This window comes from Eublepharis macularius, chromosome 5 (genome assembly GCF_028583425.1).
Source record: "Eublepharis macularius isolate TG4126 chromosome 5, MPM_Emac_v1.0, whole genome shotgun sequence".
Lineage (NCBI taxonomy): Eukaryota > Metazoa > Chordata > Lepidosauria > Squamata > Eublepharidae > Eublepharis > Eublepharis macularius.
The window spans coordinates 163,222,604-163,239,725 of NC_072794.1; the positions used below are offsets into that span (position 1 = coordinate 163,222,604).

At 41.7% G+C, this 17,122-nt stretch overlaps 1 protein-coding gene across 1 annotated transcript; it reads right to left on the reverse strand.

Moving 5' to 3' along the window:
- Positions 1-600: 600 nt before the first annotated feature.
- Positions 601-16,178, reverse strand: TCFL5 (transcription factor like 5). Its single transcript, XM_054981862.1, has 6 exons — positions 15,448-16,178; positions 12,028-12,220; positions 8,708-8,864; positions 5,722-5,965; positions 4,870-5,011; positions 601-723 (listed from the first exon to the last, which is right to left on the reverse strand). Exons 1-6 carry the CDS (start codon positions 16,176-16,178, stop codon positions 601-603), a joined length of 1,590 nt encoding a protein of 529 aa, XP_054837837.1.
- Between the last annotated feature and the right edge of the window lie 944 nt (positions 16,179-17,122).

Below are 17,122 nucleotides of genomic sequence, written 5' to 3' on the forward strand. Positions count from 1 at the left end.
AATGGCTGTTTGGACAGGTGATATTCCTGTACAGCAAATAGTTATAGTGCAAAACATATTTTAAATAGTACTTGTATTTCTAAGACACAGTCAGCAGCCTTTTCTATATGTTTTACTTTCACAGAGATGAACATTTAAAAATGGAAGTCAAATCTGAGCTACTATATACAAGTTACAATTTTTTCCTATCATTTAAATGTCTCCTTCCAACAGCAAATTGGGTGTTGTAACACATTCTAATATTTACTTGCATTAATGTAAGTGTGCTTAAGACTAAAAAGAACAAGTTGCTGTTCTCTAATGCCTCTAATTCTTTTATGTTTGGGAAACAAATCCAAAAAAATCAAAAACTTGGAGGGGGGGAGATTTATTTCCTTGTGCCTTATTTCTCCCGCAAAGCCCATCTGAGGGGACAGCACTGATAATAAATATTGGTAATTTTCCCCCTTTCTGTTTTGAATAACTTCTGTGTGTCTTTCTTTAATGTTGATGTATTTTTCAAGTTGTATTCTGAGAAATCCAACAAATTAATTTTGGACGTAGAAGCTCCTGTACATCCTTGTGTTTTCACACTCACAGCTTCTGAATATGGAGCTCAAATTATTTACTCTCCATGGACATACGATTCTGTGTAATCTCCTGTGCTGGGCCTGTTCCTATTGAATCTGATCTTGTTAATTTTAGCCGTCTCCCTGTTTTACCACAGAACACAGTCTCAAATTCCTAAAAATAAAACATATAGGATAATTACAATATCGTATTATGAAAGAGAAAACTTTAAGAAAACTGTGTACGAAGTTACCCACCAGATTGTCCCAGCAATCGTCTACAGGTAGAGCACTTTGATAAACGTACAGAAGTTGGGCTGTCTTTTTTATTTCAGTGAGCCCGGGGCAGCTCTCCCACAATAAAGAGGCAAGTGTCGAACACACAGAACGGAAGAGTCACTTAAATGGGATGCAGGCTCTTTTTGTAGAAGGCTTTGCTGAGCAGAGTGATAGGATAGAAGCCAGTGTTTCCCAAGTGTTGAAAATAAATTTTACAAACAAATATACAAATAATATCTATATAAAGGTAAAGGTAGTCCCCTGTGCAAACACCGAGTCATTACTGACCCATGGGGGGACATCACATCATGACGTTTTCTTGGCAGACTTTTGTTATGGGGTGGTTTGCCATTGCCTTTCCCAGTCAGCTACACTTTACCCCCAGAAAACTGGGTACTCATTTTACCCGCCTTGTAAGGATGGAAGGCTGAGTGAACCTTGAGCTGATTACCTGAACCCAGCTTCCGCCAGGATTGAACTCAGGTCGTGAGTAGAGCTTGGGCTGCAGTACTGCACCTTACCACTCTGCACCACAGGGCTCCTCAATTTTTTTTAGAATATATCTATATATTCACAAGAATTATCTTTGTATCATGAGGTCAGGTACATCATTGAGGTTGGATTCTGTTAGCCATGGCTGTTTCCTCTAGTGTAAGCAACCTTTCCTCTCTCAAGCCCCTAGTGTCAGGGAATGGCTCTTTGCATTGAAAGCACATCAGCAACAGAATAGAGTTGCAGCAACCTACCTGTTAGCCTCCCTTTCCTTTTTCAGTCTTGAGATAAGACTGAGAATTAGTGATTAATTTTAGACCATCAACTGCATTCATGAGTAGATATGGGCACGAACAGAAAAAAAACCCCGAACATGTTGTTCGTTGCCATCCACGAACAATGAACAACAAACACTGACAAACATGACCTGTTCACGAACATGTTCGTTGTTCGTGGGGGCCAGCAGGCTCTCCTCCAGCCATCAAGATCCCTTCCACACCACTCCCAGAAACTCTACCTGCGCAGGCAGCAGGAAATGTACCAATAATAAATAACAGCTTGGCCCCAGAGCCTAGCAGCAGCCCTGGAACCTGAAGGGGTAGATCCCTACCGCACCACTCCCAGAAACCTTACCTGAGCAGGCAGCAGGAAAGGTACCAATAATAGCTTGGCCCAGAGCCTGCCAGCAGCCCTGGAACTTGAAGGGGTAGATCCCTATCCCACCACACACAAAGAAAATTCAAGCTCCAATGCACTCTTATCAAAATGCCAACAGCAACTGTCTCTTCCCTCAGTGTCTGCAAAACCAGAGCTGGGAGCCCCCCTTCCCCCTGCTCTTTGCTTCCTTGTAACAAATTTGGAGCTCCACACTTGAAAGGAAGACCTGCCTATCAAGCTAAATTGGGCTTACATTAGGGTTTCCAGGGCAACAGCAGGAGTTCAGACAGAGTTCAGGCAGTCCCTGCCTCCAGTTGCCAAGGGAATTGATTGCAGGTGCCATATTGTCTGGCTTGACGAACAGCAACGAACAAGGCTTGCAACGACCACCTGTTGGTTTAGAATGGGGCCTCACAAACAGCTTGTTTGGGAACAGCTGATTGGGCTGTTTGTGGCTTTTTTTAGTTCATATTGCTGTTTGTGCCCATCTCTATTCACGACTAAGAAATGCAAAGGCTTCATCCTGTTAGTCACTCCCTCCTAGAGCTTAGAAACATCTACAGACTCTGGCTGTTTTTACACTGCTTATCGGCCATGGAACATTGCGCCGAGCTCCCAGAACAACAGTGTCTTGCTGGCGCAATTTTGTGCGAGACCTACCGTTCTCGCACAAAATCGCACCAGGAAGACGCTGTCATTCCAGGAGCTTGTCACGATGTTCCGTGGCCAGTAAGCAGTGTGAGAATGGCCTCTCTGCTGCAGAAGTTTACTAGGCCAAATCAAGTTCTTTACATTCAAGTAACAAGTCCATTCAAACAATTGTTTCTGTGCACATGACTCTATGGTAGGATGCTAATGTGTTAGGCAGAACTAAGAATGGAGCACCCTGCTTGCTAAAACCACCTTATTTCTTTGTATTCTTGAATTATTGCTGCCCCCCACTCCTTACTATTCACTTACTTTCCTAACTGTTGACTATCAAAATAAGCACATTCGTTTAGGAAAACCCCATCTGTTCAGAACAACTGCAATTTATAATATTATCATAATCTGTCATAGTTGCTAGACATGGCCTATTTCTGAAAACTGTTCCACTTTATTTAATAGTTTTAAAAATATATCATCCCACTTTTCCCACATTAGGAGCTCGAAGTGTCTTACCAAGTAACATTACATGGCTACAAAATTAAACACAAATATCGAAGCCAACTAGCATCCTATCACATTTAAAAGGTGACGCGTCTCTGCTGGCAAAAGCCTCTGGCCAAGCCAAGGCGTTACCTGCTAACACCGGGGGGACAAAAGCCCAGCCCAGAATCAGCAGGCTCCAATCTTCTTAATTCCCTCTCTCTCAATATTTTCAGAATTTTTTTTCTTTTTTGAAGTTATTAGTGCTTTTTTTTAAAAAAAAAAATCTATTTCCATGAAATGTGTAGGAAAAAAGCTCAGTCCCAGATATAACATATAATGTTAAATCCTAATCAAACAGTATGTAATACAGAACCAATACTGTTCATACATGCCCTAGCTTGATTCCAGTCATCTATGCTAGGGCTCCCCAACATGGTGCCCGTGGGCATCATAGCACCATGTATGAACCAATACTGTTCATACATGCCCTAGCTTGATTCCAGTCATCTATGCTAGGGCTCCCCAACATGGTGCCCGTGGGCATCATAGCACCCGCCAACACCTTTCTTGGTGCCCACTAAGTGTTTTAAGAAAGTAGATGGGGGGGGCTTTGGCCCCGCAGGGCTTCTGACTGGCCACTGGAGATCTGATTGGCTGCGCAGACTTTCAAAAATTGCTTTGGCAGCAGCTACCACCACAACACAAGGCTCTTTGATGTGTGACTGAAGGTAAGCTGTGTGTATGGGAGAAATCATTTTTAATCAATATGTTAATTTTAAAAGGTCTCCTGTTAGTCAGAGCTCCTTCTGGAAATGTTTAAGAGGTACTATTAGATTTTTGGAGCACCTCACTTCCTGATGAGGAAGACACAAATAGAAAAACCCTGATTGCTATGTATGTAGGAAATTCATACAAGGACATCAGGAAGAAACTACAAAAGACAGAGGACTGACATTTTAAGGTTGGCTCTGCTTTCCGGGGCAACCATTTTGAGTTTGCACCCACCACTACCCTGTGTCCGAATTCGAAAGGTGCTCACAGACTCAAAAAGCCTTGATCTATGCCCATAAAACTTTTCACTTTCAAAAGGTAAGTAAAAACACCTTTAAATTTGTCCAGCCATTCTTGTCTATTCAGAGAAGATTTCTTTTTCCAATGACAGGCAAAAACACTTTGGTGCTGCAGAGAATGCATGCAATAGAAATTCTGTTTTTACTTGAGATTCTTGACATGGCTTATGTATGCATATGGGAGGACTTTAAAAAGTCTGTGCTACGCTGGATAAAGCACATCCATTGTGTAGCTACTGTTTTAACAAACTGTCACAGGCACTCCTCCATACAGAAGCATAGGATGTTTTGGTGTTGTTAGCTCTAGAGTTAACACATTAGCTCTAGTTACACATTTTGAACATTTCTAAAGAACTTATGCCACCTCTTCAGAGAACCTCCAGACTATGGGATGGTAAAAAGACTGGGGCACAGTGGTGCCATCTTAGGGAAGGAGAGCATTACTAACATACAAAAACACTCACAGCTGTTGCTGAGCTAGGCTTAGGATTGGGCATACGGGCAGCAGATCTTATGAACAATGACTTCAGTATAGTGCCCACTACACTGTGCATAACAAGTTTTTTCCTATTCAAGATTATATACAAGTTCAACAAAAGTATCATGATTCAATGAGGAGTTTCTTCATGACTTTTAACATTCATACTGTATTTTTTTTTTAAAAAAAATATGAATTTATTTGGAACAACCACCTTTTTCAGGGAATCCCCATGCCTTTCTTGAATGTATTTTAGAAATGCTGTCGTCCATTGTAAAGTTGTTGCCTTGTCAGTGTCTGAAGTACAAAACGGAACCAGAAGATTCAGTTCATCACAACAGATCCGGATTCTGCGCCTAGAATCGCAAGCAACATGTTAAAATTAGCTCTTGAAACTGCCGTTCTTACTACTTTTAAGTTTTTAGTAATTCTCACTGGCCTTACAATGTGTTAAGTCTTCCCTCCTGCAAGACTGAATCCAAAACATCTACGAAAGGGGATCAGCTCTGTCTCTTCCTTCAACCGCCTTCTCCTTCAAAGCCACTTGACCCTTCGGTCCTCATACAGAACCACAACAAAGCCTGAGTAATATGCATTGCATTATTCACCCTCCCCTCTCTCCATTTGTTATCTTGGTATTGTCTGCTTAGACAGCCCGTAGCTTCCACATCACAATGTAAAACGACACAATGTAAAATGAATGTTCCCATTGGCCCCCCTATCCTCCGATTTGGTTCCTGGGGAGCCTGACAACCCTAGAGGGTGTAGTGGCAATGAGTGGCCTGGAGACTGAGCATGGGAATGCCGTTCCCACCCACTTTCTTGCTTATTGCTGCTGTTGCATGTTTTCACACCATCCCCATGTGGAAGCAGCCTATAAGGCATTATTTTATATTGTATACAACCTTGAGTGTATTAGCAGAAAGGTGGTACATAAACACAGCATGCAAATAAATTGATGTGATCAGAGGAAGTGGAAACTTTAAACAGAGCGTAACATTAAAGCATGCAAAATAGAGAAGACAGGAAAGGGACTGGGACCTCAAAGGCCACTCACTGCAATTACCTTCTGTCTCGTTCCATTCGGTTATGCCTCTCCCGGCGCTGAGTAACACCACCTTGACTTCCATTTTGCGCAGAGGCACTTGGAGGTGGCTGTGATGCTTGCCAAGCACCTTGGGCTGGGCCTGCACTTTGGCTATCACACACATTTTGAATGTTACCAAGGGGTTTGCGCTGTGCGCTTGTGTCTAATGTTTGTATTCTGTTGCGGCTCCTTTTGTTTATTGTTTGCTTGCATAAAGTCTCTCCTTTGAAAAACAGGAAGGGGAGGGGGGACAGTACTTTATATCAAACGTTCCAATTTCAGGTGGGTAGTCATGTTGCTCTGCAGTAGAAGGGCAAGATTCGGGTTCAGTAGCACCTTAAAGACCAACAAGATTTCCAGGCTATAAGCCTTCAAGAGTCAAGCTTTTCAAAAGATGTAAGGGCTCGGGGAGCTCCATTCCACTTATATCTCATGAAGAGAGCTTGAGTCTGCCCAAAGCCACCCCCTAGTTCCTCCTTTGAACAAGATCAAAGGAATTTGTCTCTGATCCAGTTTTACAGGGGAAGTCCTCAGGAGACCCATGAGTCAAGCTCAAAAAGAGAACAAAATTGTGTGGCTGCTCCCATTTAAAGCTTGTTGGTCTTTAAGGTGCTACTGGGTTTGCTTTTGTATATTATAAAGTTATTAATCAGTCTCATTCTAGATCAATGTGCAGTCATATCTGTGACACCACTGAATGATGGCCGTAATTCTGTACAATCGCAGCCGAAAATATATCCCTTCCTAAGCATTATTTGATGGTGCAACATTTTAAAAACTAGACTGTTGATCTCTCTGGATGTAAATTCAGATAGATCAACAACAAGAGAACTCTCCATAACTGCAACTCCATAACTCTTCTATTCTAAGAGCTGTGAAAAGCGGTGAAAATGGAGGCCAAAGTAATTTTATCCTGTTAAGTTTTCATGACTGTTCTTTAAGATCATTGTTGAGTTTGTGGTACTATCAAGGAAAATAGATATTTGATAATTCATATAATAACAGCAGCAAGAATAGTATATGCCAGATACTGGAAAAATACAGATATACCAACAAAAGAAGAATTGATAGAGAAAATCTTAGAGATGACAGAACTGGACACACTGACAGAAATAATTAAAGAAAAAAAACAAACATGATGGGAAACAAAAATGGACCCTGCTCTATAGATGGGTTGAACGGAAGTATAGCATAGGGACATAACTGTATGTTAGTGTAACCCCTGTGAGGTTAATTGGTTTAGCCCAATGGGGTGGAGTCAGAAGCTAGAGGCAGGCTGCTGAGGAGGAAGCTGTTTGCTGGGGAGCTTAATACATTATAAGCTCTTATCACCTTGAATAAGGTGATCAAATGTTGTATGTAAAATATGATTTGAAGTGGTGTTTGTGTGTTGTGTTTGGTTGGTGTTTTCCAGGGCTATAATTTCCAATAAGAAGATGGAAGCCTGGGGTACAGCTGCTTCAAATGGATGAGAGAGGACTCATCACTTCTTGAATGTTGAACTGTTTGCCTTTTCAAGGACATTGTTGATTTGGAGTTTTTTTTATGGTTGCACTTAAGAGTTGGTTTTTTTTTAAAAAAGTTGTATTTTATTAATTGTTAAAAAGTTTAAAAGGGAAAAAAAGTTATTTCTTAAGATTTTGTGTAAGTTGCTTTCTAAGCCCTATAGAACCCATGAAAAGAGAAGTTACATTAGCAAAACACAATTAAATGAATGAGGAAAGGTAAAAAGTACTAGAATTAAAGAAAGTAGACTTACAGTGATAATAGCTTAGTGAAAAATAATATAACTATGATGGAATTTGTAGAGACAAAATGAAATGCATGGTATATATCATGTAACCAAAAAATGTAAGATTTTTGATTAACTCTGCTATCAGAATAAGCTGGAACTAAAAATAAAACAAAACAAAAAAGAAAATATTAAGTCCATTAAGGCTTTTCTTTCCAACTATAAAAGGCAACTTCTGTTTACCAAAATCATTTCACTCTGCCTTTAAATCTCACTGAGAAACCAAGATTTGGGCAATATGCTAAATTACGTAACGGGATTGATCAACTAAAAAAATGTTAAAGTGATTAATCCCTTGTTATTTAATTGATTACTCAATTCAATGCAAATAAAATTTAAATAAATGTACATATTGCCCAAACCTTGGTATCCGGGTAAGATTTAAAGGCGCAGTGAAATAATTTGAATTTGATAAACAAAAACTGCCTCTCACTGTTGGAAGGGAAAGCTATCTTTAATATCTTCTTTGATAGTCCAACGTAGTTGACAATGGCCTTAAAATGAACAACTGGGCCTTTAGCTCTCAATTCCAATACTGGTCAAAAACTACCCTCACTATTTAAACTGGTCCCTCCTCATTAATAACCAAAGGCTTTAATTGACTAACAGTGAAATTCTATGCAGAATTACTTCAGTACCCTATAAACCTCACCATAGTTTTCACTTATACTCATAAAATAGTATGGAAAGTGCCAAGAGAAGGCATCCAGGCTCTCCGCCCCCCCTGCCCCAAACACACTGCCAAGTAACTGGGAGCGCACACTTCTAGAGCATGATACAAAGAAATACAGCACGAGGCTATTCAGGATGTTTTCTTTTACTGTGTCTATAAGGTGGTGCTTTCTGCTGCTTTCTGAAAGAATATGCAAAGCACCTAACGAGTGCATCTCTTTTTACCTTATATAACCATCAGAAGCAGGTTGTTATTGGTGTTTCTCGAAGAATGGTCTGAAAAATACTAAGTTTCCCCAAGTCATCCATGGGTTCCCTTACAGTTTCCAATGGAACTAAATTGCCTCAAATGGTTTCTGGATGACATTTCATGAAATATGTGTTTAAAAAGAAGCATGACATTGGGATTATCTTCCTTTTACAAATACTTCAGAATCAGGAATCAGAATTAATTAAAGAGATAGCTGCTGAAAGAAAGTGAGCCAAAATTTAGCAACTTGCCTCCTACTTTAATCCAAACATGTTCCGGCAGAGACTTATTTCTAGGCCCAACAGTCTGTTTTGTTGCTTCAATCTCTTGCTGGTAACAGATAGAAAAAGCTCGAGGCAATCCAAGGTCTGGATGCTTAGTTGCTTCCAAAACTGAGGTTCCAGAGTTCTAAAAAGAAACGTTATCAGTTTTTAGCACAATCAATGTTGGCACTAAAGTTGGTATTGCCCCTCTTTTCTTGAACAATGGAAAGCTCAAAGCAGCCTTTCCAGAGTTAGTTTCCTTTAGAGCAGAGAACAAGTAGAGGAGCTTTACAGTGGAACTAAACGTTACCTAAATGCCCAACTCACACATTACAAAGTCCTTGTGTCCTCCATATGGCCCTCACAAGGCCTTTCGATGGAACATGTGCTGGGAGTTCCCCGCTGGGAACTTAATATCTTGGCATGGGTGGGCTCAGTTTGGATCAGAACCGCAGCACACAGGGAGAAGAGGCTTGAGCCTTTCCCTCTGCACCATTTCTCCCACCTGAAATGGCCCTGGGGAGCCACTCTTTGCCTCATTGGGGAAATTTAGATGTACCTGTCATTACATGTACGTTTCCCCAACATGCAAACAGAGGTTCCCTAGGGCCAGGGCTTTTTTTCTGGGAAAAGAGGTGGTGGAACTCAGTGGTGGAACTCAGGAACGCACAATGACGTCACTTTCGGTCAGCTCCAAGAGGGGAGTTTTTTAAAGTTTAAATCACCCTTGGCGAAAATGGCCACATGGCTGGTGGCCCCGCCCCCTGATCTCCAGACAGAGGGGAGTGTAGATCGCGCTCCGCGCCACTCCAGCAGTGCAGAGGGCAATCTCAACTCCCCTCTGTCTGGAGATCAGGGGGCGGGGCCACCAGCCATGTGACCATTTTCAAGAGGTGCTGGAACTCCGTTCCACCGCGTTCCAGCTGAAAAAAAGCCCTGCCTAGGGCTATTTCAGGTCAGGAAAAAACATGGAGGGAAAGGCTTGAGTGAGCATACCACAGTCCCAGTCCAAATTAAGTTCCCATCAGGGAACTCCAAGCCCACATGGGGAACATGAAGACTTTGTAACGTGAGAATCATCTCTTAAGCATTGTTCACCAATTTCATTTTGCTTATAATGGGAATTGGGGGATAGGAGGACAGCTTAATAACAACAACATTTGATTTATATACCACCCTTCAGGACAATGCCCACTCAGAGCTGTTTACAAAGTGTGTTATTATTATCCTGTGAGACGGGTGGGGCTGAGAGAGCTCTGAGAAGCTGTGACTGACCCAAGGTCACCCAGCTGGCTTCAAGCGGAGGAGTGGGGAATCAAACCTGGTTCTCCAGATTAGAGTCCTGCTGCCCTTACCCACTATGCTCACTGATTCTTTCCTGCAAATCCCCTATGGTCAGGCATACTTCCAGTTTCAAATATTTGCAAGGAGAAATTAATAGGTAGGGAGAAGGATTAAGCCCCCAGTTACTCATTCGGAAATTGTCTTCTACAAATGCCTCCTCCTGCTCCCACATTAGCAGCACCAGGAAAACATGAAGTTATAACATCCAGTTGTATCCAGACAGTGTCTTTGTGAAAAGACTTTCCAGTGGACGAGGCTGGGAAGGGACAATATGGAAGCAGGTCTCAGCTGGAGTTCAGGCTCCAGGGCTGAATCAGCGCTTGCCCTGAAGTGCAACAAGCTGAAATTATATCAGATAGTTTCCGTTAAGTTTCTCCTTCCATGGTCAAACACAGTCAGGCCTTGATTTGGCCACTTGTGTGTCTTCCTGAAAATCTCTACACATTACACATTACTGAGCTTTAAAAATCAGAGAGCGGTATCTGATTTTTAGCCCATTCGGGCAAAATTTATCTGCTTGAAATTTTTTTGATCCGCTTGTCATTTTGGACGTCTAAACTTCTATGCTCCATGTCACAATATTGCACAAGGCTAGCTATGCATCACTTAATATTCTATGTGTAACTCTGTTAATTTTGTAATACAGTGTGTAGATTTTGTGTGGTGACCCGAATTAAATTTTAATCAGTCACAATTTTATAATTTTTTTCCATCTTGGATTCTAGGAGAGCAATCCTAAGCATGTCTACTCAGAAGCCTACTCAGGTTTATCCAGTAAGGCTTACTCTCTGGAAAGTGTTCATAGGATTACACTTTAAAGGATTTGGGATGTTAGACCTAAATTTAGTGTGCACCTCAATTTTTTGTAAAAATTGGTTTTAAAATGCACTTGCTAGAACCAAGTTTATGCATATCACCTTGACTGCAACCTTTAGTTTGAGGATCTTATTTCTTCAGTATAGACAGATTCAAAAATTTTAAGACACTCAAGAAAACAAAAGCTCCTTAAACTGTTTAAAAAAAACCCTTTCAACTCACTGCATTTTCCTGCTGAAAACTGTTGTGGCTTTCACAGCTGGGGAAATGTACAGGTACAAGTTTTTGTCATAAAGGGGTCAAAGCAGCTTGAAGGTGGCAGTTTTCCATAGCAAAGCAGCAAGAGAGGAAAGAGACAAAAGCTTGTCTTTCTCCCTGCTGATCTTGCCCTTTAAATTTTAATTCTATCTGCTTCATTATGTAAAAGACAGAAATGTCTATACAATCACAGAATTACACTGCTCCAGAGAAATTAGCCATGTTAGTCTGTAGTTGCAAAATAGTAAAAAGTCCAGTAGCATCTTTAAGACTAACCAACTTTATTGAGGCATAAGCTTTCGAGAACCACGGCATCTGATGTATCTGACGAACAGAGCTGTGGTTCTCGAAAGCTTATGCCTCAATAAAGTTGGTTAGAATCAGGGCTCATTTCAAGGGGGACCGCACAGGAACACATTTCTGGCAGTTCCCCAAAGAGGTCACGTCAGGTGGCCCCGCCCATTTTGGGCCTGTTTCAGCCTGGATTGGGGCCGAAACAGCCCGGATCAGGCCTCTGACGGTTGGTGGATCACTCTCCCACTCAGCAGTGGTCCAATCCTGACCATTTTGGGCCCAATTTCGGCCCTGAATTGGGTCCAAAACAGCCAGGATAGGTGATCTCAGGGGGTGTGGCACATGCAAAGCAGTTTTGCTAATGACACACTTCTGGTGATGTCAAGGGGCATGGCATATGCAAATAAGTTATGCTAATGAGATATGCTAATGAGTTACTCCAGCTCTTTTGCTACGAAATGACCCCTGGTTAAAATTACACTGAAACACATTTCCTCCCTGACTTTATTAATTCCTGTACCAAGTTAATCTTCACAAGATTTGTTATTACAAAGCCTTAAAACAAGCAGCGTACTGTTTTCTTTTACATTACCAACCTGTTGTTGTAACTGGTTTGCATTTCCAGTTGCAGGAGAAGCAGCATTTGGGTTAAACAGTGGGCATGTAAACTGTACTGCTGTTGTAGTTGTAGCAGCAGTCTTGTTTTTCACTAATGTGGTACATTTATTCTGCTGCTGGTGGAGAGGAACACCCATCACTTCGGAAGGATGGCGAATGAGGGTTACTAAACTGTGGAAAGGGAAATCAATAAAGAAAGGACAGTTGTTTGAAACAATCAAAGTCCATATTTATTGTATTTATACCAGCAATCATACCAGACTATATCCAGAATTTAGCTCATGTCAAACACACATCTGATTACATATTGAAATAAAATGATGATTCTATCTAGAGCATCAAGCTTAATCATATATTTTCTTAGCTGCTAAAAAAGAATGATCATAAACAGTTGTAACAATTTCACAGGCCCAAAATGTTAATATTTACATATATAACATTTTTAAACATATGGGTGTATTACATATTCCCATATGGAACATATCAGTAAATTCCATTATTCCCAGATTTTTATAAAATTAACCTTAAAATTATGTTGCAAGATGTACTGAAAACTAAGGAAGCAAATATATATCTTTATTTATTAAAATATTTATATCCTACCTTTCCTTGTGGCTCATGGCAGTTGTGTTTATATTTGATTACTTCTATGTTTATAATCAATTACTTTCTATGACAAATAACCTGGGGGGCAGGGACTGGAGCAAGATTTTTACTAATGTCATAGCATAAATCATTATAAAGCTTTTAATTCTATGGATGTCTACTAATAAAAAAGTGGTCACAAATGTACACAGCCACTACTGTCCTAACATAATGTCACAACTTGTAGGAATGTAAACCAGCTCCTGATGTTACAGTTAGGCATACGATCAAACAGTATTACTATGCAGAGGAGGCTAAAAGGCCTTGTGCAAAGTCATGACATAGGGCAAGGCTGTAAAATTTCACTGGTGCCTTCCACGAATCAATTCAGCCACACCAGACCTAGCTAACCCTATGCACACTGCAACTAATTTGTCAGCCTTGCACACCAATGGAATATTCTAGGTGAACAGAATTAATATGGTATGTTTTTAGATGTAACATTACAATTTTTCTATTAGTGCCCGTGCAAAAATATAACATGAATGAAACAATCATATATGTTGAATCCAACAACTTTGCTACTGGTGAGAAAAAGTGGAGGGGTTTCCTTTGACTACCCAAAAGGCTGTGCTGGAGATCGTGGAACTTAATTAAACTATGTTGGATACAGTCTGGAAAAAAGAAGCAAACAGGTCAAAATTGAGTAAAAAAGTTGGGTGGATCTGACCTTATGTTTGAAAACATGTATCATATAAGAACACTCATCCAAGAGTCAGCTGTAGCTCCCTATTGCACATACAACCGGCAAGTAATCCACATAGTGATTGGCCCTTGGGGATGTGTACAGGAGCAATTTCAGATAAAGTCTTTTAAAATCTACAGAGCTGTGCTACATAGTAGCCACAAAATGTTAACAAGCATGCAACTGAGTACACAGTTTGATTGACTTGTCTCACATAAGATGGACAGTACATTTTTAGACTGGAAAGGGCAACATCTGACATTGAATATGAGGATGACGTAACACATATATGTCAATTGTAAGCAGGGGTCATTTTGTAGAAAAAGAGCTGGAGGAACTCATTAGCATAACTCATTAGCATATGCCATGCCCCTTGCCAGCACCGGAAGTGTGTCATTAGCATAACTAATTTGCATATGACACACCCCCTGACATCACCTATCCTGGCTGTTTTGGACCCAATCCGGGCCATTCAGGGCCGAAATTGGGCCCAAAATGTCAAAAAGGGGCTGAAAATGGCTGAAAAGGGGCCCAAAATGGTCAGGATCGGGCTGCTGCTGAGCAGGAGTGATCCACCACCCATCAGAGGCCTGATCCAGGTCATTTCAGCCCCAATCCAGGCCAAAACGGGCCCAAAATGGCTGAGAGTCAGGTGACCGGGGCCACCTGTCATGTGACCTCTTTGGGGAACTGCCAGACTGCGTTCCTGCACATTCTCCTGCGAAATGAGCCCAGATTGTAAGTAAACAGAAGAATCAAATAAGTCTTTTTTTATTTTGCTGAACAAATTGCCAGCTATATTTGACGGGGAATGTCTGTCAATAGATCCACATGCAGACAAGACTTTAGTCTTTGTAGAACTGAAACTACATTCTTGGTGTACAGATATTCCTGTCTTGATTTCATAACATATATTCTATATGTTTTAATTATTTTATTCCATTATGTGTCTAAAAGCAAGTGTGCTGAACAGACTTCCTTGAATAAATTGAACTAAATTGATCTAACATTTATCTTGATTTATTAGAACTGATCTGTTAACATGTTGCTGCAGATTCTATCCATATTTGAGTTTTAATAATCTTGTTAACACATGAAAAGTTTTTGCAAGTCAATTCTGACAAAGTGTATAAAACATATGCTACACAATCAGACTAATACAGATGTGCTAGTTCAGGAAGGAAGAGGAAGCCGGCAGGGCCGAATGCCATGAGGAACATTCATGGCCCATATTTTACATTCTTGGCCCATATTTTATTGCTGCTATTAGCTTAACAGCCAGTTAAATCTAGGATACACAATTGATGTAAGTATGGCAGTTAAAAATCATTTACCACCAATTAATTCACACTTAACCCAATTGAAACCCACTTTAACAAACACAGTAAGAGGTATGCATGAGAATGAGAGATTGTTTCCTGTTGTATGCAGGGCTTTTTTTCTGGGAAAAGAGGTGTTGGAACTCAGGACCGCACAATGATGTCACTTTGGGTGAGCTGGAACAAGGGAGTTTTTAAAAGTTTAAATCGCCCTCAGCAAAATTGGTCAGATGGCCGGTGGCCCCACCCCCTCATCTCCAGATAGAGGGGAGTTTAGGGGGCGGGGCCACCAGCCATGTGACCATTTTCAAGAGGTGCCAGAACTCCGTTCCGCTGCGTTCCAGCTGAAAAAAAGCCCTGGTTGTATATATGTCAAATAGCTAATTAACTCAATTTAAATTATTTTGAATACAGAACTTTTCCAGAATAAAACCATACAATTAGGGTTACCAGCCTCCAGGTAGTGGCTGGAAATCTCCCGGAATTACAAGTGATCTCCCAGCCACAGAGGTTAGTTCACCTGGAAAAAATGAATAATTTATGGAATTATGCCATGCCAAGGTCCTTTCCCTCCCCAAACCCTACTTTCTCCAGGTTTCACTCCCCAGATCTCCAGGAATTTCTCAAGTTGTAGATGGCAATCCTACATACAATCCTGTGGTTTGTTCCGTTTTTCTAAGGATCAGTTCACAGTGGGCAATAGAAATGATTACAAAATCTACTTTGAAAGAAATATAAATGCAACACACTTGTTAATGGCTACTCCAGTTTCCTGTGATTCTTGACACCTGGGAATTTCAGGCTGGGTACTGTTGAACCTATCTTCCAATCGAACACGAACTGCAGATTTGGCTCTGGATTCCAGACCTGGTGCTGCGTTTTCCACAAGCAAGTTTTCCTTGTTTATTCCACCCAAGTTTTCAGCATTTTTAGCTTTCACTAAACTCTCCCCAGTGGTGTCTATGGAGCTACCATTAGGTGTTTTTTCAGACTGGTTGAGAGGAAGGTTAGTCTCACTAAGTAACATCATTCTAAGCTCCTGAAAGTCAATATGTCCAAGGCACTGATTGGGACCCATGTAACTACTATCAGAAGCCGAACCGGACTGGCAGATGATGGGATACAGTGACTGACTCCCAGAGGTGTTTGATGAAACGCTACCTTGATTGGTATTACACGATGACTGGTATTGTGGGTTGTTTATGGGGTTGTTGGCTGAGAAGCAGTTCAAATTTAACCTGTTTTCTGCTTCATTTTCATTTGCTTGTGCCTCCATATGGGAATAGAGTATATGCTGAAGTTGTGTATATTCTATTTCTGTCATCTCCACCAGGCTGAGGTCTGTGGTGGTGAAGCTAAGGTTTTGCTCACCAAAGGCGGAATCAGGTGGGCCTTCAGCGACAGGAGCAGTAGGAACTGGATTGGTAACGGCACCCTGGGGGGTTGAAGCTTCAGCCTCCTTGGAAGTTGAGTCTGACATGATTCTGAAGAATACTAGAGCCACAGAGCTTTTTAACAATGTGAATGAAAAAGCAGAAAATGTCACCTGCTTGATAATGTGCAATAACAGCTGTGATCAAGGATTAACCCTAATGGAGAAGAACTGATTATTCTCCACAAAATTGGATCCTCTCATCCTTCAGCTAAGCACCCCAAGAAGAAACAGCACGAACCTTCCCAGTTCCTAACTGCACAGTGTTGGCCCAAGAGCATTAGCCCAGCCAAAGTAAATAACTCAACGGAGGTCAGGAGTTCTTAAAATAAAAACGCCTCAAGCTGAAAGCCACTTGGTTTAAAGGGCGAAAAACCATCTAAAAGTTTGCTCAAAGCTAAAAAAATGTGGACTGGGAAAGGAAGATGAGTGTGCTTCAAATGCCAGAACTCCAAAATGAAAAACCACCTAATGATATAAAAGGATTGCACACTATCCCACCAAATGTGGGTCAGCCCCATTAAAAAATGGAGGGGTCAGTCAAACAGCCTCCTCTACCATTTCCAGGCAGGATGGGGAGTGAGCCCCACATCTTGCCAGATGGGGGCATGAACCCAGCCAGCACCCTTCAGCACCAGCCCAGGCTCCAGCAGGAAAGCTCCAATGGTACCCACCCAACCCTTTCTCAGGTTAGGCCCCAAAGCATCCACCAGGCCAGGCAGGTAACTAGGGGCTGCTTAGCAACCAAATGACATTAGCCCGGCCGAGGAGGGAAGCCCCGCCCCCGTCGCCGCTCGCGATCCCCTCCTCTCCAAACGGCCTCGAGGTCTCAGGCGCGCGCCAGGGCCACGCCCCCCTACCAGCTCCCCAACGGACAAAACCGCGGGGAAAGTGGGGAGCAAGAGCAAGAGAGCAGGCGCGCGCCTGCGTGGGGAGGCTCCGCCCACGACAGCGTCAACGGTCCCCACCCCTCCCCCAGTCTGTCTCTCGCC

What these genes read in the sequence shown, in the direction of transcription:
- TCFL5 (XM_054981862.1), bottom strand. Translation starts at nt 16,178, where the DNA reads ATGTCAGACTCAACTTCCAAGGAGGCTGAAGCTTCAACCCCCCAGGGT. An exon ending in TGTTTGGATTAAAGTAGGAG is followed by an intron (nt 5,966 to 8,707) that starts GCAAGTTGCTAA and finishes TGTTTTTCAAAG; the next exon opens with GAGAGACTTTATGCAAGCAA. An exon ending in CGAATGGAACGAGACAGAAG is followed by an intron (nt 5,012 to 5,721) that starts GTAATTGCAGTG and finishes TTGCGATTCTAG; the next exon opens with GCGCAGAATCCGGATCTGTT.